This window comes from Nyctereutes procyonoides, unplaced genomic scaffold (genome assembly GCF_905146905.1).
Source record: "Nyctereutes procyonoides isolate TBG_1078 unplaced genomic scaffold, NYPRO_anot_genome, whole genome shotgun sequence".
Classification (NCBI taxonomy): domain Eukaryota; kingdom Metazoa; phylum Chordata; class Mammalia; order Carnivora; family Canidae; genus Nyctereutes; species Nyctereutes procyonoides.
The window spans coordinates 40,222,939-40,247,295 of NW_026575044.1; the positions used below are offsets into that span (position 1 = coordinate 40,222,939).

General features: G+C 43.7%; 1 protein-coding gene across 1 annotated transcript in view; it reads right to left on the reverse strand.

Moving 5' to 3' along the window:
* The window catches only part of COLEC12 (collectin subfamily member 12), a 181,560-nt gene that overhangs the window by 38,207 nt on the left and 118,996 nt on the right, over positions 1–24,357 (reverse strand). Inside the window, exon 3 of the mRNA XM_055324621.1 lies at positions 2,658–2,780. Within this exon, the coding sequence (XP_055180596.1) occupies positions 2,658–2,780 (123 nt within the window). The remainder of the gene's footprint in view (positions 1–2,657; positions 2,781–24,357) is intronic.

Here is a 24,357-nt window from a genome sequence, read left to right on the forward strand (position 1 = left end):
TAGGTTCCCAGGTAGGGCTCTGAGTGGTAGCAATGCCTTAAGTGCAGAATGGCTCAAGGGCCCCTGGGTGTTAACTTTGTCTTAACAGAAGTCAGCCCTGATCTACAATCTGTCTGTCCATCCATCCATCTTCCCTCTCATTAATTTATCCAGTAACTTTACTTGGTGCCCAGTAAGTATCACGAGGCTAGGTGCTAGTAGGAGATAGAACAAACTAAAGATAGGAGTCTCTTGTCTTCATGGAACTTACAGTTTGGGTGGTGTGACAGACAAGCCCACTGGCCACAATGACACAGTATGACAGGGGCTAAGAGTAAATACAGGACTGCTATGGGAACAAACAGGAGGGCGCCTAATTTAGCCTTCCGGCGCTTCTTACAAGATGTGTGTCTACGTGAGATGAAGGGAAAGGAGTCATTTTAGGTGGAGAGCAGAGAAAAGGTGTTCTAGGCAAATGGACCAGCACATGGACAACAAGCCAGAGCTGGGAAGAGCTGTCCAATATCATAAAAATGGAGGAAATATCTGTACTTTAAAAACAAGGGGGGAAAAAAGATCCTCTCCTTTGGATCTTCTGTACAATTGTAAAGGCATAAAGACCCTAGATCTTTTTTTTTTTTTAGAGGTAAAAATTACAAAACCCCAAATGGCGGTATGCTCTTCAAATTTCCATCATCTCTCTCTAGGTAGTAAATGTTTGCTCTCATGATATCACACAGTGCCGAGCCCTAAAGGCTGTTTCATTCCAAGCCTCTCCTTTATCTGGGTTTGCTGGGAAAAGTCCAGGAGAAGTGAGTAGTAACCTAAATAATCTGGTAAAGGAAGAGAGCCAGTCTGAATTACCCTGAACATAAAAGACCTCCTTTTTCCCACTAGGCTCCCATCCCTACCCCTTGTCCTGCCTGCCACAACTTAATAACCTTTCTTAACGCTTACTTTGTTAATCCTAGGTTGGATTAAGTAATCACAAATGTATAAAATGACCTGGTAACTTTCCAGATTTCCATTGCTCAAATTCATCAGTCAACACACTACAGGATGCACATAATTTTTCCATGTGTGTGGCCTCAGAAATGAGACTTTCAAGCCTCAACTCTATGGAGTATTTTTAACATTTTGCCATTCTACTGGCTACAGTTGTATAAATGCAGTTATGAAGAAGCAAGAAACACAGAAATATAGTCACTATCTACTAGGACCAACTACTGGACAGGTGGTTCAATGATATCATCTTTGTTCCTCCCCATCACCTTGAAAAGTGGCATTATTAATTGCCATTGTAAGAAATAGGAAACTTAAAGAGGGTATGATTCATACCCAGGTTACACAGCCATGCAGAGGACTTAATATGGTGCCTAGCATGTCAGCAAGCACTTAAGAAAGATTTACAATTGTTTTACAAATGGCAAAATCAAAGGTGAGCTTGGACCATCTGGCTCCAAAACCCATTCTCATTTCAATACGTTGGTAGGTTTCCTGGGGAAACCTCTAGACACTGGGAGAGAGGTGAGAGGAGTTACTGGTTGGAGGGAATTCACTTTGAATCTTTCTCTCCCCAAGGAGAGAAAGTCTATGAGCCAAGAAACAGAGAAGGGAACACATGGGAATTCTCTACTGTTAATCTGTCAGTTCTGAGGCAAGGCAGTTGGGATGGCTGCTGAGTGAAGGTTTTGAAGATCAGCAGCCCCCACGTCTGCCTCTTGCTGAAACCAGACGACGTGTCTGTCTCACGTATCTTTGATGGGAAGGCTTCCATGGCTGTTTTCTATAAAAAGGTTTATGCCTCGTGATTCTGAATCATGACACCTTCTACCTGTGGTGTCTGGAACGGGTGTGGTAGTGGCGGAGGGGTGAGGGAGGGAGAAGCCCGCTTTGTTTCCAAGTCTGAAGGATTCAGGCAAAAATCTTCCACTGACCTTAAACTAGACACGCTGAAAGAATACCTAACATCTCATAAAGTATCGTTAAGGTGGCAGTGCTCCCTATGTGTTTAACTTCTACAGGGCAATATAAACAACAGTGGTCCCAGGAGATGTGCCGAAGAGGAAAAAAGGGAACCAGCTGCCAGTCCCTGGGGGAAGTAAATCGTATCTCTGGAGATCTTGTGTTTGGTTTACCCTCTGTCAGTATAATTTTCCTGTGTGCTGGCTCCAGGGATTCCTTCCACAAGGCCTCTTAGAGATAAGATGAAAAAAGACTGAGGAAGAGGGTGGAACTAGAAATAGGTAGGAAAACACAACAAGGAGGACAAATCTTTGTAACCAGAAGACCTTTATGATTGGTGAAAAGGACTCAGATCCCACAGCTACAAGAAGCACAAGAAACAAAGTTTATGATGTTGCTTACTTCTACATTTGAGTTGCATTTTTTTAAAACTGTATTTATTTATTCATGAGAAACAGAGAGAGAGAGAGAGAGAGAGAGAGAGGCAGAGAGAGAAGCAGGCTCCATGCAGGGATCCCGATGCAGGACTCGATCCAGGGGCTCCAGGATCATGCCCTGGGCTGAAAGTGGCACTAAACTGCTGAGCCACCCGGGCTGCCCAATTTGAGTTGTATTAATGAGATACTTCATACTTGCAAAGTATGGGTGGGGTTTATGTTTAAATTAATAAAGGGAAATCCACCATTTGGAAAGAAAAAGGAAAGAGTACTTACCTTTGTATCCCAAAATAGCTACTGTGATCGTTAGCAAGGCACACAAAATGTATAATAATATGATAGAAAACTTCAGCGCCCAGTTATTTTTACATTTGGTACATTGCGTTCCTTCCTGAATACCTGTAAGAGAAGTCAAATTTTAATAATAGTAACCAGAGATATCATTTCAAAAAGTATCTTCCTGCATGTTGCTTCAAATACTATGATTAAAAATAATTTTTACATATGCCTTACTATAGGATGAGTGGTATTTTAAACACACCACATTAGCAACACAAGCACTTTAAATATTTCCATTATGTTGTAATTTAATGTTGCTGCATTTAATAATCACTTGGAAATAGCACATAACTTTGTCTCAGAATAATTTCAAATCCATCATAATTATCATTTTATTAAAGTCTCTACATGACAAAAGATTTTATTTTTTAAGATTTTTATTTATTTATTCATGAGATACACAGAAAGAGAGGGGCAGAGACATAGGCAGAGGGAGAGGGAGAATCAGGATCCCTCTGGGGAGACCGAAGCAGAACTCAATCCCAGGACCCCGGGATCACACCCTGAGCCCACGGCAGATACTCAACCCCTGAACCACGCAGGCACCCCTGACAAAAGATTTTAAACACCCCAATCTACTGTTTCAGCTTTTATTGGACCTATAGCAACTCAAACACAACCAACCAAAAAACTCATGGCCTGTCCCTTGATGTTTGTTTTAGTGGTATGCTTGAGCTAGTTCCTCTGGCTTACAAGAGCTAACTATTAAATTTGTAGGAATTTGGGGAGCTGGTTGTTAAACTGTTGGAAGCTTGAAATCAGCCCTGGAGGGAGTATTTACACCATGGAAATTGGTGACCACTACAAATTGTGACACGTCGTCCTCCACCACCAACTGTTTTACCATACCACTGTCTATAATGCAGTTTAATCTACAGCAGGAAAATAAATGTGCTTTTATGATTAAAATGTTCAATATACAACCATTCTTGTACACCATATATATGCAGAAAATAGACACCCTTATTTAAGTTATCACAGCAATTTAAATCACAACTAGGAAACTAGAAAAACCAGACATTTTTGATAAGGGGGGGTAAATTTTTACAGCTCACTGCTCAACTTTTTGAAAAGCATTCTAGTCTAAGTGGTAAACCACCATCACTGCTACAAGTGACTCCAGAAACTAACCTATAAAAAGGGAACTTTCCATCAGACTGATTGGAAACACAGAAGACAAAGACTGTGGACATTTTAATGTGAAAATCACGTTGTAAGGAATACTGGGAGATCCCTTGTTTTCCTATGTGCATCTTACTAACGGTGTCCCACAGGAGCACAGCACATAAAGGACTGATCTCCTATAATTGTGCTCAATAACTTTTGATGGGTGAGTCGTGAGGATTAAGCTACAGCCAAAGTTCCCCCTTTTGGTTTGTAATTTTACGCATCATGCCCTTCTTCAGTGAAAAGAGTTCTTCAGCTGTGTTTAATGCAAAATGATGAGAGAAACAGCATAGAACAATGACTCCAATTTAACTTTCAGTGTTTAACCAATCCCTCTGGTGTTCTGTGCTACAGACTCAAGGGGAGGGGGTTGAGTCCATCTGTTCCATGACTAAGAGCAGTGATTCTCAAACTCTGGGGTGCATTGGCCTTGTCAGAACACAGTCTTTCTAATTCAGGGGGTCTGAGAAGGTGCCCGAGAATTTGGATTTCTAATAAGTTCCCAGGGGATGCTGACAGTGCTTGTCTGGCCACCGTGCTTTTGTACAGTCTTTCTCAAACTGTAAAGTACTTACAAAACACATTGTCAAATGCAGATTCTGATTTAGGAGGTCTAAGGCAGGAGCTAAGAGTCTGCATTCTTCACAAGATCCAGAAGATGCTTAATTGGGGAAAACACATTTCCAGGAGCTAAGGTTTATTGTGAAGATGTTCATGCTGGATCGACCTTGGGTTAGCCAACACCTTGAAGGCGAAACTGTAAAATCTAACTCAATGGTCAAACAGACCAAGAGTAAGTTGACTTCTCTGTATCAGTTTTCCCACTTGTTTTACTGTGTTTCCTTTCCATCCTGCTCCTTTGTCACCTGGATGTCAGTACCATCTCTCCTGTCCAACACTAACCTTGGTACCATCCCCACCAAACCAAAACTCCAACTTCCATCAACGTCCTTGTTTCCACTACCACTATCCCAGTCCTCCACTCAGAGACCCCCTCAAGTCTTCCCTGATATTCTTTAATTCATGCAGTTGCCAGGCTGTGCTAATCTTCCCATGGGAAGTTCTTTTCATAATTATCTCATCTACAGTTTATTGGTGTTCATTTACTGCCTCCACTGTACCAGATTCTGAGCTAGAAAAGCAGCTTTATTCATAACCACCCTTCAGGGAGGCATGGGAGTGACAGTTGAGATGACATCCATAGGCATCACAGCCAGGATTCAAACCTGGGTCTGTTCAAATTTAAGTGCCATACTCTCTCCACTTTGTTATGGTGACTCTTTCTGGTCATCCCTTCCTCTCCATTTCACTGTCATGCTCCTCCTCTGAGATCCTTTCATCTCAGTGGGAGCTTCCTCTTCCACTCCCACTGGAACCCAGCCTCACCCTGGACTCAGATGCTATCCTCATGACAATGTCAAAGAGAAAAGAAACAAAAACACTCAATAGCTCATCCTTAAATAAAGGATGAACACACACACACACACACACATCAGCTCTTAGACTCTCTACTATCTGACAGCTTTAAATGAAAAAAAGACCCCTTACATCAGTCAGACTGAAAATCTTTGAAATTGGGAGAGGGAGGAGTGTAAGCAGACCCATAAACATGCCGTATCTCACATTCAGGAGCTATAAACGTGCTTTGGTATCCACTGTAAACACAGAAGGATGACAGACACAGAGATGACAGACACATCTCCCTTGGACATCATCCTTGGATGATGCTTTTGTGGCTGATGGGGGGTTTCATTCCTTTTGGATTTTAGGACCATGGTGGGTGAGCTCTATATGTCTATGGGCGATTTCTTGCATTCCATTGGCAGAGCCTCAGAAGATTTGGTCTCAAGGGAGGGACACTAGGGATTCTGTGTAGATAACGGAATCTACAGTGAGAGTTGCTTCAAGGTCATCTGGTCAAGTGTCACTGTGTTATTGATGGGGAAAATGAAGTCAATGAGATAAAGCCAATCAGAAGCCACGCGTCCTCACTCTCAGGGCAAGGGTCTTCCCCTCCCATTCTGGCCACGTGTGCTAGTGCTGTATTTGCCAGCGGACATCTTGTACATGTGGTATTCGTGCAGGTTGCTCCCAGACAGTTGTCACTGGTTCCTATTCTGAAGAGCAGGGTCACTTCCTCACAATGTGCCTTTCTCACTGCTGACTGTATCAAGCATTTAATCAATATCAGATGGTACTGGCCTGGCCTCCCCTTCCACTTGACACACTTTCTGTGTCTTGTTTTTTCTCTCCCCAGAGACTTATTTTTAATAAGAATTCTGTTTTATCTTTCCCTCTCTGCCCTCTGCTGGGAGGACATCTGGCCAAACACACAGATGCCTACTACAAAGAGACCCTGCTGGCTCACGTAGCTGGGGGACCCCCCTCCTCCTTGAACCTAGATGGTCACAAAAAACATTCAAGAGAGATATCCCCCTGTTACCAGCCTTTGTACTGTTTGTTTTCTCAGCATTACTTTCCTGAGACTGGGGACTTTGTTTCTGTTGGAGGGGGGTGCGGGTGGTAGGAAGGGCAAGGGAATCAATCTGCAGAGGGCTGTATATAGGACATTCTAGTTCAGGAAGTGAAGCAGTTTTGCCCCTTTCCACCAGGAGACTTAGTGTATCAAAAAACCTGGCCCAAATAACACATTTGCAATTCAGCAGGCCACAAACAGAACGTGCCTGAAGGACCCATGCTTTTCCATTTGTTATCCCTCTTAAACTATCTCCCACTGAACTTGATTCTTGGCTCATGTTTTAAATGTATTTTCCAGGGTCCAATTCTTTACCATGTAAAAAAAAAAAGTTTGGGGGCCCAGTGAAATCAGAATCACTCTAGTTAGCTCCTTGGGCATTCCACGGAAATTCAGAATAGGCTGACAATTGGGTCCCCAGGGCCCAAACTCAAAGTTCCCTGTGTCACCCTGTTTCCAATAACACATGTTTAGAGTAAGATGAGTGGGGGCCGGGCGGGGCCGCCGATCAGGGGGCAGCGGTTAGCTGGTTGGAGAGGATAATTGAAACACTGCAGGAATGACAGTGCAAAGGGCCAGAAGAATTCACCAGCAGAGAATTCCTTTCTGCTGTGGTTCTCCATAAAGAGCCCTCCCAAGTGCTGCGGTCCAGGCTATAATCCAGTCTGTTTTTCCAATCTTTTTGGAGAACAAAAGAGTCTCCTTCATTCACTATCATATTTTTCTGCCATCACCAAAGGACGGCTTGTCTTTTGAAATGGACTCATGGTGATCAATTCCTTTCCCTGTCAGGTGAAGCCTGGCACTGTGGCCAAGTATGGGGCACTCCTGGTCTGTCGTAATTATCACAAGTGTCAATAGAGCTCAGTGGTGTTGCCATACAGATCGTGTTACCAGAGAGAAGCTTCAAAAAGCTGGTGGATTGCAAAATCCAGAAAACCACAGGTTTTGATCTGAGATTTGCAGTGACCTTTTCATGTGGCTTTTTTATAGTTATTAATCTACTGCCTGGTAGCATATATTCCCATAAGCCCATGAGAATGATTTGGCTCTAACAGTAAAACTGATGATTCAAATAAGTTCCTATAATTAAAATGCCCTCAAAAGCAACAAAACAGAAAGAGTTAATGTCCTGGTAAGTTATTTGGTTGTTATGTAATATCACTAGAATAAAAATTAAGTACATAAAACATTTTATCCCACAAATAATTAATTTTCTCTTATTACAAAGGCCTTTTACTAAATGATAGAACATGGATTTAGTTAGCAACAATTTTTTCATTAATGAATAATTTAGTTCCCCAAATATAAATCTCAGTCCTGACACCTTACTATGCCAAGTTTCTAACTGATGTGGAGAAGCATGAAAATGGAAACAGGACAGGACTTGGGAATGAAATAACTTTCTGCACAACATAAATGAAGCCTCATAGTATCCCTGTATTCATACCAGAAAAATTATTTAGAAGAGTATTAAGAGTTTGAAATCTTCAGCACTCATTCTGAACTTATATTAACATTCTGCACAGTCAACAAGGGCATAGTTTCTTCCATTAAAACATTATATATATGTGGCAGTCAGTTCTGGTTTGGGCTTAATGTTAAAAGAAGAATATGTATTATTTGTTTAAAATTTATCATTTATACCCTGCCTACTAAAAAAGAATTGTTGTAGGCAAAAGCCAGATGTAATGAGGCACTCAGATTATATAGTGTCTGCCAAAATATATAGTGTCTCAACAGAACACCATTATTTTCTTTGTGGTTTTTATAATAAGAAATCCTTTATTATATGAACTGTACACAAATGCTTTCAATTCTGAGGAAAGGAATCCTCGCTCATCGGGGAGCTCAACCATCACATCTACATTTGTCTCTCCTGGCTGGCCCCCTTCCTCTTGGCTCTATTCCTATTCATTTTATTCTATGGACACAGCGTGAACTGTCAACAATCCTGATGATACATTTCAGCAGCCCTGACTACTTCATTATCTGGCACTACCAAACAATGTCCTTGTGTGATTAGGCACTGAATCTTTTAATGAAAAGGATTTATGAAAATGCAGCTCCAGCTCGGGCCATCAGAGTCTGTTGCATAATGGAGCTGGACACATACATGGCACAGGTATTGGGAGGAAGGTCACTGGACATTTGCTCAGTGGGTGAGAGTCTGTCACTGCCACTAATGCAAAGAGGAACTGCTGAGGCCGGCTGCTATTCCTGAGGCCCTGATAGGTGCCAGGCCCCCTCTCCTGGCTATTTACAACACTTTGAACAATTCTGCAGAGTAGGAATTTTGGCCCTAATTTTATAGAGTCTAGGAAGATGGACATAAAAGAGGCTGACCATGCAAGCCAATAAGTGGCTGAGCTGTAAGATGAACTTGGGTTATCACATGCTGCTTCTGCAAGCCTACGGACTTCCAGAAGTGGAAAGCAAAACAAAGCAAGATTAAGGATGCCTAACAAGATAAACTATAGAAAGCGGACAGGTTAGACTTCTGGAAGTATTCTGTCAAAATAAAGGGGTGCCGAAACATCTTTTCAAATGTTGGTAGAAGATGCCTTTCTCAGAAATGAGCAGTAAAACTCAGCTCCAGTAAGTTAACTATTACAGGCCTGGAGCTCCTACAGAAGAATAACAGGCTGTAATTTCTGACTATTCTCTGGTGACATACTCAGCAGCAAGTTAATTCCACCCTAAATAAATGCTCATTATCTCTATGAGAGGTCAGGACTGTCTTGGAGGTTGGCCCTTCCTGGGAATCATCCCTCAATGGTGATGGAATTTTTGGAATGGAGTGGACTAGGAAAAGAAGGTAGCTTTATAATTTCAAGGCAAACTATGAGACATGCAGGGGGCTTGCACGGTTTAAGTTTGAAACCAAAACAAGTTGGTTGCTTCTACTGAGTTTTCTCCTGAACTTCTAGTACATGACATAGTAGCCACAAAAGTCAGAGTCCAGTGGCTCATTCATCTATGGACCCCAACAACTGCTGGTGGTCCATATCTGCAGAAGTTGGGTGAGATAAGTTAATGGAAAGAAGGCAGTGAAAGAAGGATTTATTAAATAGTGATTTAAGAAATTAGTTTATCTCTAGCCTCTTAACCCCTCTCAAACAACAAAAATTGCCTGAAGTACACTGGCAAAACCCTTTTACAAATACCAGCTTGACCCCATGTTTCAGGAATCAATGGTAATTATCCACTGCCACAGTAAGTTCCAAGTGGATCAAAGTAGATTCCAAGATGCACACCAGCTAGCATCCTCTAACCATGCAGTTCAAACAGCCTCAGGGCCAGGAGGAGAATCAGCTGTCGTTGAGGCCAAAGTCCATCGTACAGGGAGGAACTACAGCCCAGTGAACTCCACTGTCTGCCCCACTCACACATGCGCCAGCCCTGGGTTTAGGCTTCAGGATTCCCGATTCTCCTCTGGAATTCTAATTTAGATCCCCGAACCCTGTCCACTTCACCATGCTTCTTTCTTGTTACATCCCATTATTTATTCAAGAAATCAGCATAGAGTATCAGCCATGTACCAGGCACTGAATATAATGGTCAAAGAAATAAATAGACAACAATCTTGGCCTTTAGTATCCTCCAGCAGGAAGATATTGTAAGGTGTTAGGAGGTGATAAACACCATAGAGCCAGGAATGAGCAAAGGACATGTGTGAGAGGAGGCAGATGGCAATTTAAATAGGCTGGTCAGAGAAGGCTTCAGAGAGTAACACGGAAGCAAAAGCTTGGGAGAGCGTGGGAAAGAGCACCAGGGTACCCGTGTGGAGGTCGCACTGCACTCCCCCAAAGATCTGCTTATTCCTTCTTCAGGTCTTGAGATCTGCCCTCCTTCTCCCCACAACACTTTTCCTCTCCATGAAATGACTTTTTTTTTTTTTGAAATCTTCACTCACACATCTCTTCCTCAATGAATCCTTTCCTAAAATTAGCCTCACCCCAAGCCCAGCTGGGCCTGAACCCCTGTGGTACCTGTGTGGTTCACACTGCACAAATCTATGCACATTTGTGTTTTTATTTTTTTATTTTATTTTATTTTTTATTTTTCACATTTGTGTTTTTAAAGGCCATCTGCATGGCTCCCACCTCCTGGAGGTGTGGGAATTTTATTTCTCTGCATTATTGCTTTTGCGTTTCTCTAAACACACCAGTTAGCTCTCTAGAACTCCACTCGAGGTGAGCAATTTCACAAATACACGACTGTGGCCAGCTGTAGATGCTGGCAGTGGGAAAAGTAGGCTCTGTCCCTCCCTTAGGGACTGTCTCACACAAGATGGAAGCAGCATACCTCCCCCAGCTCTCAGGTGTGTCCCCTCCCACCTTTGTGTCCAGCTTTCCAGGTGACCAATGCCAGGCTGACCTGTCTTGTTGGCCAGCGGGGAGCTGTCCTGGGAGAGTATTCAGCTCAGAGGCCTGATAGTCAAAATGCAGACACTTGAGAGAACATCATCCTCCCAAACAATCAGGTACATGCAGCCTGAAAGGAAGAGTTTTCACCGCAGAAGGTGGGGAGTGCAGTGGGGTTTACCAACCAAAAGAACGCAAGGCATTCTTTATGCCCTGGCCCAGCTTGAAATGAATCCCAAGATCTAAAGTAGCACGGCAACCTGTCTACATTTTCTGTCCCTTAGCACTTAAAAAACTAAATCCGACAGGCCAAGGATGAGAAATGTAAACCCACAATCCAACATCTGCCTGGAATATCGCTGCTTTAAAAAGTGTTATTTAGGGGGACAGCTGAGGAGCTAGTATCATGCTGGTGGGAATCCTGCTGGGCCGAGGGGGCCAAGTCTCAGTTAATGATAGTGGATTTACCCTTTTTCACCGAAGGAGTGTTGGGACATGTGGAAATTATGCTGTGGAGCAGGTGCTGGCATAAAAAAGAGACTAATCCATGCTCTCTCACATACCTATTTGAGTTCTTTAAACCAACAGAACTAGTGTTTTGATGGGGAAAAAAAGGGGCATCAATGTAAATGAAAATATCAATCAGCCTGACAGACCTTCCTCATTCCCTTATGAATATGTGTTTTTTACCTTCTTCAAGTGAAGACTATAGTTGAGGACACTTAAAGTAAGGGAAAAGTGAGCCAAGACAGAACAACAGATTTTACTGTCAGTGTTGGAAAGTAATTATCTGCTCTGCCTTGACCATAGCCTAAGTTCCAAAATGTGATGAGAAATGAGTCAATCAATCAACTTGAAATGATCCAAATGAGGAAAAGTTGGCAAATAAATAATGAGGGAAATGGGAGGGATCTATTTTAAAGACTATGGCCCAACCGTGAGAGGAGTGAGGTCCCCAGGTTCAGAGAAGAGCCTCCCATTCACCAGCCTGTTATTCATACTTGTTCACAGGTCTGGACAAAGGGCAGAGAGAGGAAGAAATGTTTCCATGTGGTAGGCAACTATGGTTGTAGAGGTCAAAGAAATATAAAAACGGAAATGCAATGCACAAAAAAGTCAGAAGGCATATGACTGAATTTTAATTGAATATAAAGTAAATGGGGAATTGTATGCTTATTTTATTTTCCATGACTTCATAAAGAATTCAAAGAGGACAGACTTAAATTTAGAAAATTATCTAAAACTGAAATAACTAGATTAAAAATGGATAAATGCACATATCTGTATATACATACATGCAAACAAAGTGGTTTTCTTGATGGTAGAGAGGTTGCAAAAATTTATTTTTTACAAATTTATTTATTCATGAGAGACACAGAGAGAAAGGCAGAGACACAGGCAGAGGGGGAAGCAGGCTCCCTATGGGGAGCCAGATGCAGGACTCGATCCCAGGACCCCGGGATCATGACCTGAGCCAAAGGCAGATGCTCAACCACTGAGCCACCCAGGTGTTCCTCAAAAATGGATTTTTAAGTCAAAACTCAAATTCACAACTTCCCATAGATTCCTCAGGGGTGGGCCAGAGCCAACTGACACTGAATAGTGAAAACCATGTGTTTATATCTCTTCACAGTTCCATATTTGGTGACTTTACATTGGCAGCTTGGAATTGATCATACTGCGAGTATTTACAGCAAAGAAATCAGCAAATGCTACAAAATCCAGGGCTTTTGCCTCATGGAGGGCTGATTGTTCAACATCTGCCAGCATACTACTCAACCTGCTGCAACTGACCCATCACATTTAAACAAATCAAACTGCTCTTCTATACCGGATAATCACTTGAGAAGCTCAGGATCACTGGACAGGTGAAGATTATATTGGACCTTTGTTCCTTCTCTCCCCCCCCCCTTGAGGTTATAGAGATCATATAGCATTCTTATTAGTGATATTTGTGCACATTAGATGTTTTGAATTCAAAACTTCCAGGGATACATAAAACAATGCAAATTCATAATCTCTGTGGGGTGCAATAATCTGTGGGGTGAAACTGACAATATTCAGGGTTCAGTTCCCACATGTCTGTTACTTTCATACCATGGATACAGGTTTGACTTAATTCTGATCACTCGCCCTGAAAGTGAATTTCCCTCTCTCTTGGGAGATGATGTTCAGGAGGACTGACCTGATCTGTCACCCACATCAAATTAGTGTGGCAGTTACGAGGTGGAGCACAGATGAATCAGCCTAAGGACAGGCAGTGGTGCAGGACACATGAGGATACAGATGAAGGAATCACCATAGAGGAAGAGATTTCCAATAAGAAGCCTCAGTCTGGAAGATACTCTCTTTACCTCTTGAAAGCATGCAGGCATTAAAACCCCAGCTCTAGGCAGAAAAAAAAAAAATCCAAGTATCCAAAGGAACACAAGACCTCTCTGCACACTCACAAGATGCACAAGTATCTGACAGCAACAATGAGACCCAGAGACAGAAACAGGAAAACATCAGAAATACACCAGCTGAGTTGCCAATGGTGGAGGCAAAATACCTTTTGAACATGACCTCTTGTAGCAGAGAACTGCTTAGCTCTGGTCCAGTATTCAATGGAGATCAGCGATGCAGGAAATATATACACGATTTCATCAATATGAACTTCTTAGTTCATTCAATCACTTAATTGTATTTCATGCTCAAAGAAATGCATTTTATTGCCCAAAAGGCCAATAGCTTCTAATTCGATCTGTAAACTGGTAAAACAGGTAGAAAGAAAAGCCTTAGGACAAGTTCTTAATGCTGTCCAACCCACATCTAGCTCAGGGTTTTCTCCATTACCCCGGTAAATATGGAATTTGAAATCTGTATCAGAATCACCTACTAGGGCAGCCCCGGTGGCGCAGCAGTTTGGCACCTCCTGCAGCCTGGGGTGTGATCCTGAAGACCTGGGATCGAGTCCCATGTCAGGCTTCCTGCATGGAGCCTGCTTCTCCCTCTGCCTGTGTCTCTGCCTTTCTCTCTCTCTGAATAAATAAATAAATCTTAAAAAAATTTTTAAAAAAAGAATCACTTACTAGGAAGTCATTCATGTACTTCATTTTTAATTTGTAGCATATATTTGTTAATTCCTCATAAGCTGTATATGGCTTAGAATATAGTGTGAGTTCATTGCTTATTATTCTTTAAAATATCCTGTGGTCCCTCCCAGTTAAGAAGTATTTGTCGAGGGGCCACTACACAATGGGATGCCAGCAATGGTTTGGGCTCAGCTCAACACACCAAGGACACATACCCATTCTAGAACAGGGCCTAAGCAGAGCTCTTCCTTCCTGGGGCAGCAAGACTTCCCCAGGAAGACTTGGAAGGGTTGGAAAAGCTCGCATCCTATTGCTGACAGGCCAGCAGTGTGATCTTGCAATCAAAAGACAGTGCCATTTCATTACTTTCCACATCATGCATGGCCCTGAAGAGGAACTAAAAAAGAAGGACTCAGTGATTCACAAAACATCCATTCCTAAATGAGGAATAAAGCAAAGTTTGGACTTAGTAACCCCAGCTACCAGGCAATGTTCCTTCCTGCCAGAGAGCAGTTGTGTTACAGCAGCAAAGCTAGTAAAGACAACCAACCACCTGTAAATACAGTCTAGTGGTTGCCCTGAAACAATCCGTCACTTTATACAGCACTTAGGGGAAACACCACCTAATAAACAACACCTAGTAAAGCACAGGAACATATACTACAGTAAAAGGACAAATCCCACTTACAACTGTGGTTATGACAGTACTTATAAAATTAGAAGCACTAATTTACTAGGGTGTACAGAGCCCCCAATAACCATGTGATTGTAGATTTACTCAACTGTGTCTATGGGACTACTGCATAGAAGTAAGTAATTCTTCTTAGCTTTGAGCTTGGTCAGAAGATGCGATGGTTTCCACTCTTGCTCACTTCCCAGACAGACACCACGAGTGGGCAAGAATCACCTAAGAGAAATGCTCGTTAAAGTGGGGCCAGGAGAGCAGGGCTCAGGGAGGGCTCCTTCTTTCGAAGGCTTCAGCCAGACAGGCCTCGGGTAGGATGGAAAGGCTCTCAGAGCAGGGAACAGGAATAACAAAAATTTTTTTTTCTATGGAGAAAAGCAAAGATTTGTGATTATCTAGAAATAACAGAAGAAAGAGGAGAGCTGTGTCAACAGGGAAACAAAAGCGACAATAGGCCTTGGGAAAGACACTGTAAAGAAGGAGGTCTCTGAGTCCTTTGTGTCCCAACCAGCTAGGAGACCCTGAGGTGGAAGGTCTGTGCCTCACACACCAGGACACAGAGTTGACACCGATTATTTCTGTTGGTAATGAAGAGAGAGTTCTAGAGAGTGAAGAGAAAACAAATCAGTGCACGGAACAAGTCACGTTAAATTGCTTGAACATCGAGGACACAACTGAGTAAGTCTGTCAGGCAAAGAAAGGAGTACCAATATAGCTCCCGCTGTTAAAATGCAGTGATTTTATTTTCCAAATGGCCAGTACTAAGGCTTTAGAGCTTCACACCTGGTCCTCTGATCCCTTTCGGCTTTCCTTTGAGTTCCCCTATCCCACCCTACTCACACCGTGGCCATGTGCCCTCATGTGGCCCTCAAACTGGGCCCCAAACACTGCGGCTCATCACACTTCAGGCACTGCCCACTCAGGGTGCTATATTGAGACATCGAAAGTGTTCTTTCTTGGGAGATGCAATTCAGAGTTCTTCTTCAACCCCAGTTCCTTGCCCTCCATCTGCCCTCATGAAACAAGAACAGGTCATAAATCCAAGAGACCAAACTGACTCAGCTTATTTCTACTGCACTATCTCATTTCTATTAAGTCAAGTACCACAGTTCTGGAGTCTTGGCGCCATAGCTGGGAGCAGTCGAGTTAAACCCTTAAATTCATGCAGGAGTAGGTATAAAATAAGTTTCCCACCTGTATCATTTTGCAGGGTACACCTGAAAGTGTTATTTACTGACACTGGGTAATGCAAGGGTACACCTCAAGCTGCTTTTCATCAAGGGGACAGGTGATGCTGTGACATAGGAAGTATACTGATTCCTCATGAGTAGGGGATCCAGTTTTTGGCCTGATCTTCCAGCACAAAAAGGTTCTAGCCAAACAGGTTAAATATCCTCCCATCTTTCCAAGAAACAGAGATGACAGCTCTGTAGAAAAGATAACGAATCCCTCTGAGAGACTGGTTTTGCTAAATTAATTAAACAAGGAGGCCATCAGACTGAGGTGGCTCTCGGGTCCTGGTGGCCTACATAAGCAAACCGAGACCTAAGTCTGTAAGTGCCTCTAGGTTACAAAACTGAAACCCAAGGACAGCCAATCATAAACACCCAACTAGGCCTAAGCATTAGCTAATCAAATAATTTCCTTTCCTTGCTACGGGGCATCCTCTCTATAGAGGTCTTTTACCTGGCTCTAGTCAGTGGAGGGCTACTTCTGGTTTGCCACTGCCCTGATGTGAACAGATGTTTGTCTAAACTCTTAAAAGTCTTAATATGCCCCAGTTTATCCTCTAATGGTATATTCAGCTGAGAGAGGAACACAGACTAGGGCTCCCCTATGGCCAGCACAAAATGGAAATGTTGCCCAACTTGGTGGATGGAACCACAGGCTGAACCTGTAGCATGTGTACTTTTCATAGTTTTCCTTTTCCAATTTCCACGTTGATAAAAAATGTGAAATTTCTATGCAACGCGAGAATAAACAGACTTCTGTTTCACAATCGGTACAGCAGATCTCCTCTACTTGTCCAATATGAGCATATCATATATGATCATGTTTCTGATGGCTCTACTATTTCCCCTCCACAGCGATAAATGGGGGCGTGTGGATGCTTCTGACCCTGATGTGAGGGGCAGACGTCTCTTGAGTCAGTGCGACTAACAGTGGGGGAAGGGGCAGTGTAGACATATGGAAACAGATTCAGGCAGGACCAGAACTATTTCCTCAGCCGCAATGATGAAGGGTTTTTACCAGTCCCTTTAGTGAGGAGGAACTGGAACCTGATATCAAAACCCACTGTATGTCCTTTATAGTTTATTGTATATAATTACGTACCATAAACTGTGCGGGGTTTGCATTCCAGGGCATGGGATTAGTCATTCTCAACAAATCCTTTTGTTGACTTCTCTAAGTCCCGGCTAAGAACTCAAGGCCTTCTCTGAACTGAGCCCCGTGGACTATTGTACCAACCCACTGAATTCTGTGTAGTGTGCTCCAGGTACATCTGCAAATGAGCGGCACCCAACAGACACACTGGGTGCACACCCTGCCTCCAGTACCAGAACGTGTCAGTAGTGCCAGTACGACCTCAGGCACATCTGTTTCCAGCACTGTACTGTTGCAGAGTCACCGTGCTTCCCTGTTAAGTTTTTCACTTTGTTCCCCTGTGCAGCTGGGACCTCATCTTGTATGGGAGCCCTGTTCCACGAAGGACCCTAAGGGATGGTGATGGTGTGGGGGGGTAGGGCGCTTCCAAATATCTAAGGGCCAGGTTGTTGTTTTAAACTATTTGGCTCACGTGCATGTCTGTAAAGCATTGCTAAAATTGGAGGTGTTTCAAAAGCAATGAGGAGCATATGAGAATAAGTGATCTAATACAGCGTGTGAATTCCTAGCAGGTTAGTCACTGAGCAAGGAAGCAAAACAGACCGTGTGCTAGCACACCTGATGTCCTCAAAAATACGTTCCATGCCTTCGAAGAGACCGCAATGTATCTTTCTATCTTGGAAACCCTACAAGTAATATTTGTGAAATAGATATATTACAGATTGTTAATATTAGGAAACAAAACCCCTTTTTGTAATGTGTATCCTGTCATATGCTTGCATCTACGTTAATTCACTAGCATATCCAAGGTTGTAAATATGGCCTGCAATTGTGATGAAGCCATCCATGGAATAAGCAACATGATAGTCATGACCTCTCCCCAGAAAAATGCACCCAAGACATACATTTGGACTCTATTTCAGGAGATATCAGGGCTCTAGAAGCCACCCATACCTAAGGTTCAGAATTGTGATGCCTGGCTCCTCGGAGGAATATCAGGATAATATAATCCTTTCCGAAAGGAATTTATAGGTGCTAGGGAGTTCTCTGTCACACTGAGAGGGCAAGTCCACTGACAAACATCTCATTCTTCACCTGGCTCTCCATTGGTTCTCTTGGTTGCCTGGCCAAAGCAATATTTATCTGTGAGTCCCTGACCAATAACTAATACATATGCAGCAACACACTATAAATCACAAGTGTAGGCCACAGTGGTCTATGCAGCCACTTTAGAGGCATCATCAAGACAATCCAATGCAGAGAGGCAGCAAAGGATGGAATCATCCAGAAGGGAGGAGGCTCGGTGTCCATTGAGAGAAGAATGGATAAAGAAGCTGTGGTCTATACATTCAGTGGAGTATTACTCAGCCATGAGAAACGACAAATACCCACCATTTGCTTCAACATGGATAGAACTGGAGGGTATTATGCTAGGGGAGTAAGTCAATTGGAGAAGGACAAACATTATATGGTCTCATTCATCTGGGGAATATAAAAAATAGTGAAAGGGAATAAAGGGGAAAGGTGAGAAAATGAGTGGGAAATATCAGTGAGAACATGAGAGACTCCTAACTCTGCGAAACAAACAAGGGGTGGTGGAAAGGGAGGTGGGTGGTGGGTTGGGGTGACTGGGTGATGGGCACTGAGGGGGCACTGGACGGGCTGAGCACTGGGTATTTTTATGCTATATGTTGGCACATTGAACTCCAATAAAAAAATATACAAAAAAAAAAACACAGAAGGGAGGAGGCTGGACACAGATACAGGGTAAGTCGGAGAGAGTTCATCTGTTGTTGAAATCAACAAGATGTTGACAGTGGAGGCCCAGATGTCCTGTTAAGAAATGTCCCACTTAAACAGTCTCAACAAGCTGGCCAATGTCCTTGTGGGAACCAATAGTAAGGGCAGCAGCTGTAGTGAATGAATCACAAGTGTCCTTTCTACACATCTGACTTCAACTTGATCGTGCCCCTCCTCTGCGCCAGCTCTTCTGGCAGCTTCTCATCTCACTGAGACAAAGCTCTGAGGCCCTTGAAGCCCTATATACAATCTGTGCCCTAACCCTGACCTCTCTGACCTCATCTGCTCTCCCCTCTGTTCCTTCTACTCCAGCCACACTGGTCTCTCTGCCGCACCTTGTATACACCAGACACGCTGCTACGGGACCTTTGCACTTGCCTTTTTCTCGGCCTGAGACTCTCTCCCAGGTATCCTTGCAGCTCCCTCCCTCCCTTTTTTTTTTTTTTTTTATAAATTAATTTTTATTGGTGTTCAATTTACCAACATACAGAATAACACCCAGTGCTCATCCCGTCAAGTGTCCCCCTCCGTGCCCGTCACCCATTCACCCCCACCCCCCGCCCTCCTCCCCTTCCACCACCCCTAGTTCATTTCCCAGAGTTAGAAGTCTTTATGTTCTGTGTCCCTTTCTGATATCTCCCACACATTTCTTCTCCCTTCCCTTATATTCCCCTTCACTATTATTCATATTCCCCAAATAAGTGAGAACATACACTGTTTGTCCTTCTCCGATTGACTTACTTCCTCCCTCCCTTTTTTTTTAAAAAAAAGTCTTCACTCAAATATCATCTTGTCAGAGAGGCTTTCCCTGATTATTCATGAAATGACAACACTACTCTCTCCCATTCCCCATTCCCATTTTATTCCTCTCCATAGCACTAAGCACCATTTAACATGTTATTTATTTTACATATCTTTTGTCTTTCCTCAAAAGGAATGTAGGTTTCATGCAGGCAGAGATTTTTGTCACTTGCAACTCACTACTGTAACCCCAGGGGCTAGAATATGGCTAGCGTAGAGGCCCCCACCCTCTCCACGGGGCTGTTGGGGAGATTAAATGAGTTAACACATGTAAGACACCTAACACCACAGAGCATATAATAGGAATTATATAAATGTTGGCTATTATTTTGAATTTTGTTTTAAACTTCATGACAACCTAATGAGTAGGAATTACTATGCCGTTTTACACATAAGGAGACTGAAGCTCAGAGTAACTCACTTGGGGTGACACAGTAGCACTTGGCAGAACCAGGATTCAGACGCAGATCTGACTCTCAGTTCTGTGCCCTCATCCCCCTCTCTCTGTTTTGTAAGTCCTGGGATAGAAAAGAGGCAGATCCGTTCGTTCTGGAACAAGCCCAGTGGCTGAGAAGGCTCCAGCCCTAGGGAGTGGGGGGCCGGGAATAAAGTTTCTTGGATCCAGAGACCTTTATGCTGCGTGAATCTGAAATAGCATGTGGCATTGTGTTTACTTCCTAACTTCACCAAAAAAATGTAATGGAGCCTGCCAATTAAAAAATGTTTTCATGACCCCAGAAAATCCATGTATTGGAGACATTTAGTTTAAACAGTCATTCTACCATAACAGGAAAAAGAGGTAGAGCAGAGGAGTTTATTATAACAGCTGCTTTCATACCCCAAACAAGGTTTGGCTGTTTTTGGCAGGTTGTACTGTACTAGTGTTGGCAAGAAGCTGACGGACTGCGTGAGTTTCCTTTCAAAAGATCATTTTGCTTCCTCAGAGAAACCCATGACTGGACTATCTAGTGTGAATTGCAGATGTTTGTTCCTCCTTCACTCCTCTGTCCTCCCGGGGCTTCCACCCTGCCGAGGTCTAAATGGGGCACCAGCCTGAAGAGCAGAAAGAGTGTGGGCTTTGGAATCGTGAAGATCTTGGGTAGGATCCAGTGTTTCCTTTCTTAGCTGTGCGACTCTCTGAGACGTAGTGTCCCCAGCCACGGGGCTACATGAGGACTAACTAAGGCAGACACCCCTCCCGGTTCTGGCAGCTAGTATTAGGACATAGTTATTATTGCGACTTCAGATGGCTAGGGGCTTGAGTCCCGGCTTCCTCTGAGGGCTCTCCTGAGATGTTCCATTCTATAAAATGCACATGGCAGAGAGTGTAAAATGCAACTCCTTCCCTGGGGGCTTTGTAAAGACTGACTTACCTGCATTCCCCACCTTCAAACCTACAAAGTGGGCAAAAAATGACACAAGGACAGATGTTAGGACCACGCCTTTCATCCCCCAAAGCAGGTATCATTGCTCTTGAGCTCCAAAGGGGGAGGAAAAGGCAGGAATAGAAGGGGACCTGATGATGGCCTGGAGGGTAGGGCTTTGCTGGGTTTTAAACTGGAAATCCTACAGGAAGCAGAAGGCTCCTGGCTCCCAGAATCGAGGCTGTGCTGGGCTGTGCTTCTTGCGACACCGAGTACACAGCAAGCGCCTGAAACCATTTCAATGCTAATAGCTTCCAGATGGCAGGAGAGCAACCAGCACACGGTGCACTTGGCACAAGTGAGCCCAAGGGATCTGAGGCCCATGAGTCCAGCTGGTGGCCCAAACTCATAAGGAACCCAAGTAAATTAGAACTGGACCTCCAGCAAACTTGGATTCCCTGGCTAGATTGACCACACACCCTGCAGCATCCCAACCAATAAGGTGCATACTCCTCTGTTCTGCAGGGTATAGGTCAGCACAGAAGCCACCTCCCTCTCCCAGCAATGTTTGCTCCTCAGCATCCAAGCCTGAGACCCACAGACAGCACAGGTCTTGCTGCACAAAGGAAATGAGCTTCCCAAAGCACTTGGGATATGTGTGCTGGGCTGGGTTTTGGGACCCAGGCTGTAGTGGAGGGAATTTCTGGCCACTGCTGGCAGCTTTGAAGACCTATTTTTGACTTCAAAAGCCTTTCATCCTCTGTCTCTTCAGAGCCTGAACTTGGAGCATTTGCCCTTCAAAAAAAGACAGGGGAGCCAGTGAGCAGCACAGGGAACATTGATTCAAGGGGTACCCCCCAGCCAGGCACCTTTAAGCACTACTCCTGAGCTCCAGCCTGGTAAGGAGTGGGGTTAGGGAATAGTAGGGGGGTCGATGGCTACACTCTTTCCCCACTGAGAGGGCTGGGGTTTAATTCAGATGTAAAAACATCCCATACCCCAAATACCAGTTCAACCAGAAGGAAAATATGTGACCATGTACAACTTTAGCCTCAACTCCATATCTAGGGGTGATAATCCAAATATTTAATCAATGCTCTGGCATGGGCACTGATCAATCAGAAGGAATATGCCCTGGTGCTCCCCTGCTGAGCATCAGCCCTGCCTATATCCTGACAGGGATGTTTTAAAAATACCACACCAATTACTTGTGGGTGGAATATCCCGGAGCAGCCAACACACTTTCCACTGTTGACAGGGAGCTTTCACTGCCTGGAGCTTTTCCTGGAGGGCACCCTGCTCCCTGGTCACCTGGCCACACAGCTGATGGTACATCAGAAAATGGACTGTATGCGCCTGTTGTGAATTAAAAACAAGAACTGTCATAAAAGTAGACAGACGAATGGCTATTTTAAGTTGCTACACTGTTTTGGGAAAGTGGCTGCAAGGACAGGTGCTGGGGTTTGGAGAATATTCTTCTATTCCTGTTAAACTGTGTAGAAACCCCAAGTGTATTGCTTTGTGAAACAAAACACTCAGATGTGGCTGCCAGAGATCCTTTAGGAGAAGGCCAACATCGAGTCCTCAAGGGCACGGCTAGGAAGGGAGAAAGAATGAAGCCAACAAACAGCACCAGGGCCCACCCTCCAGAAACTTACAAATCGAAGTCTTTGGATTATCATCACAATTGTAGATAACTAGCTCCTTACACACAGAAGCCCATACTGCTCTCCATGGGGAAATTCTGAGTGCCCAAGGAAATTCTAACAGAACCATATTTTGTTCTGTCCTTTCCAGACTCTTCTGACACACTGTATTTCTTCCCAGTCTATTTTCTTTTCTCCTTCTCACTCTTAGATTGCCACCCTCTCAATTCTCACCTTTCTTTTCCTTCTTCCCCTACAGCCAGCTCTCTGCAGTAGTCCCTTTGATTCTTATCAGTTCCATGTCTTCCTTCTGGTTCTTTCTTTTCTTCAGTGCCCTCAAGAGCCTTAACTCTGGACTGCCAGGAAGAACCCTGAGTGCCCCTGGCTAAGGACAGAGCAGGGCAAGGTAGAAATGTGCAGGATGGTTTCTAACGATATGCCCACATTGGCCCAGGGTTCACTCTGGTCGACCAGAGCTGCATGGACTATTCACTCATCTATCACGACACTAAATCTTCATTAGGATAAAAAGTTGTAACATGCAATCTAAAAATTGTGGAAAAGCAAAAAAAAAAAAAAAAAAAAAAAGGGAAATTGGAGGGAATAAAAGAAGAAACAAAAGGAGTAAAGAGCAGAAAAGAAAGACTCAACTTCAGAGTGATCACATCATACTCAGGTCAAAGTTCAAAATCCTAAAACTGTTTCTAATGTCCCACTAAGTAGCGGCCTCTTAGTGCTTCTGACAAGTGATTTAAGGGAAGTGGTCTGTTCCCAAGGGGGCTCATGAATCTCCATGCATGACAGTTCAATCAAGAGAGTCTGGAGTCACACAGTTGTAAAGGTGGCAACGCAAAGGTCAGAAGTACAAGGGAGGAGTTCATTCATCAACCCCGACAGACAGGCATGCCCAGGACAGCGCAAGGGACAGGAGCCATCTGGTAGCTTTGCTTGCAAGATCAGATTAAGAAAGTACCAGCCCAGAAACCACAAAGGAGAAGATGAAGCTGTATTTCCGGAAGAAAAAGCAAAGATTTCTACCCAAAGCTGAGGTAAGAGCTTTATTTTTTTTTTCCAATGATGAAGAAAGAATCCTACTTCCCTCTGATTTGAATTATTTTTAGCATACATGCCTCAGCTTTGATGCCCGACATGTCTGGCCATGTCTCTCTTCCCCTGCCTGAAATTTTTCAGTAGCTTCCCACTGCCTAGCCCGTAAAACATGAACTCCACTGCCTGGCACCTAAGGGCCATCATGAAGGTAACCTCCGCCTAACACTTCTTGTCTTCTTCCTGCATTCTCATCTCAGACTTCAGAGGACTCCCACCTTCTGGAATACATTGCACTGTCTCATGCTCTTCCCTCTGCTTGGTATACCTTCTCCTGTTTGCCTGCCTGCCTGCCCACATTTTACTCATCCTCTATAACCCATTTCCCAACTCCAGCTCCTCTGTGAATCCTGACTTCTAGAGGTTCCCTCTCCTAGATGCTCATGGCACTCGAATGCCATCCCACTATATGCTAATTATCTTTTTATTGTAATCCAGACTAGAATTGTATCTTTACAAATTTTGCAACCAGGACCTAGCACACAGGAAGCACCCCAAACTTATTCAGACTATTCAGATATCATTTGTTTGAATTCTATATGTATACATATTTAATTTTATGCACACAAGGTCATGGTCTCATCACCACCTGCATCTCTAGGGTTGTGGGTTCTAATCAGGACACTGGTTAGAAGTTTCTGACCAGGGCCTCCAGGTTGGGATGGATGGGAAGAACAGAGGGAGTCATATATCAGAAATCAAGTTTGAAACCTGAAAATGAATGGCTTCAAGTGCTTAGAAATTTCCTATCCACAGGCCTCAGCTTTTAACTCAAGCAGAATATATATGTTTGCAGAGAGTGGGGCTAGAGCAAAGTGAGTGGGA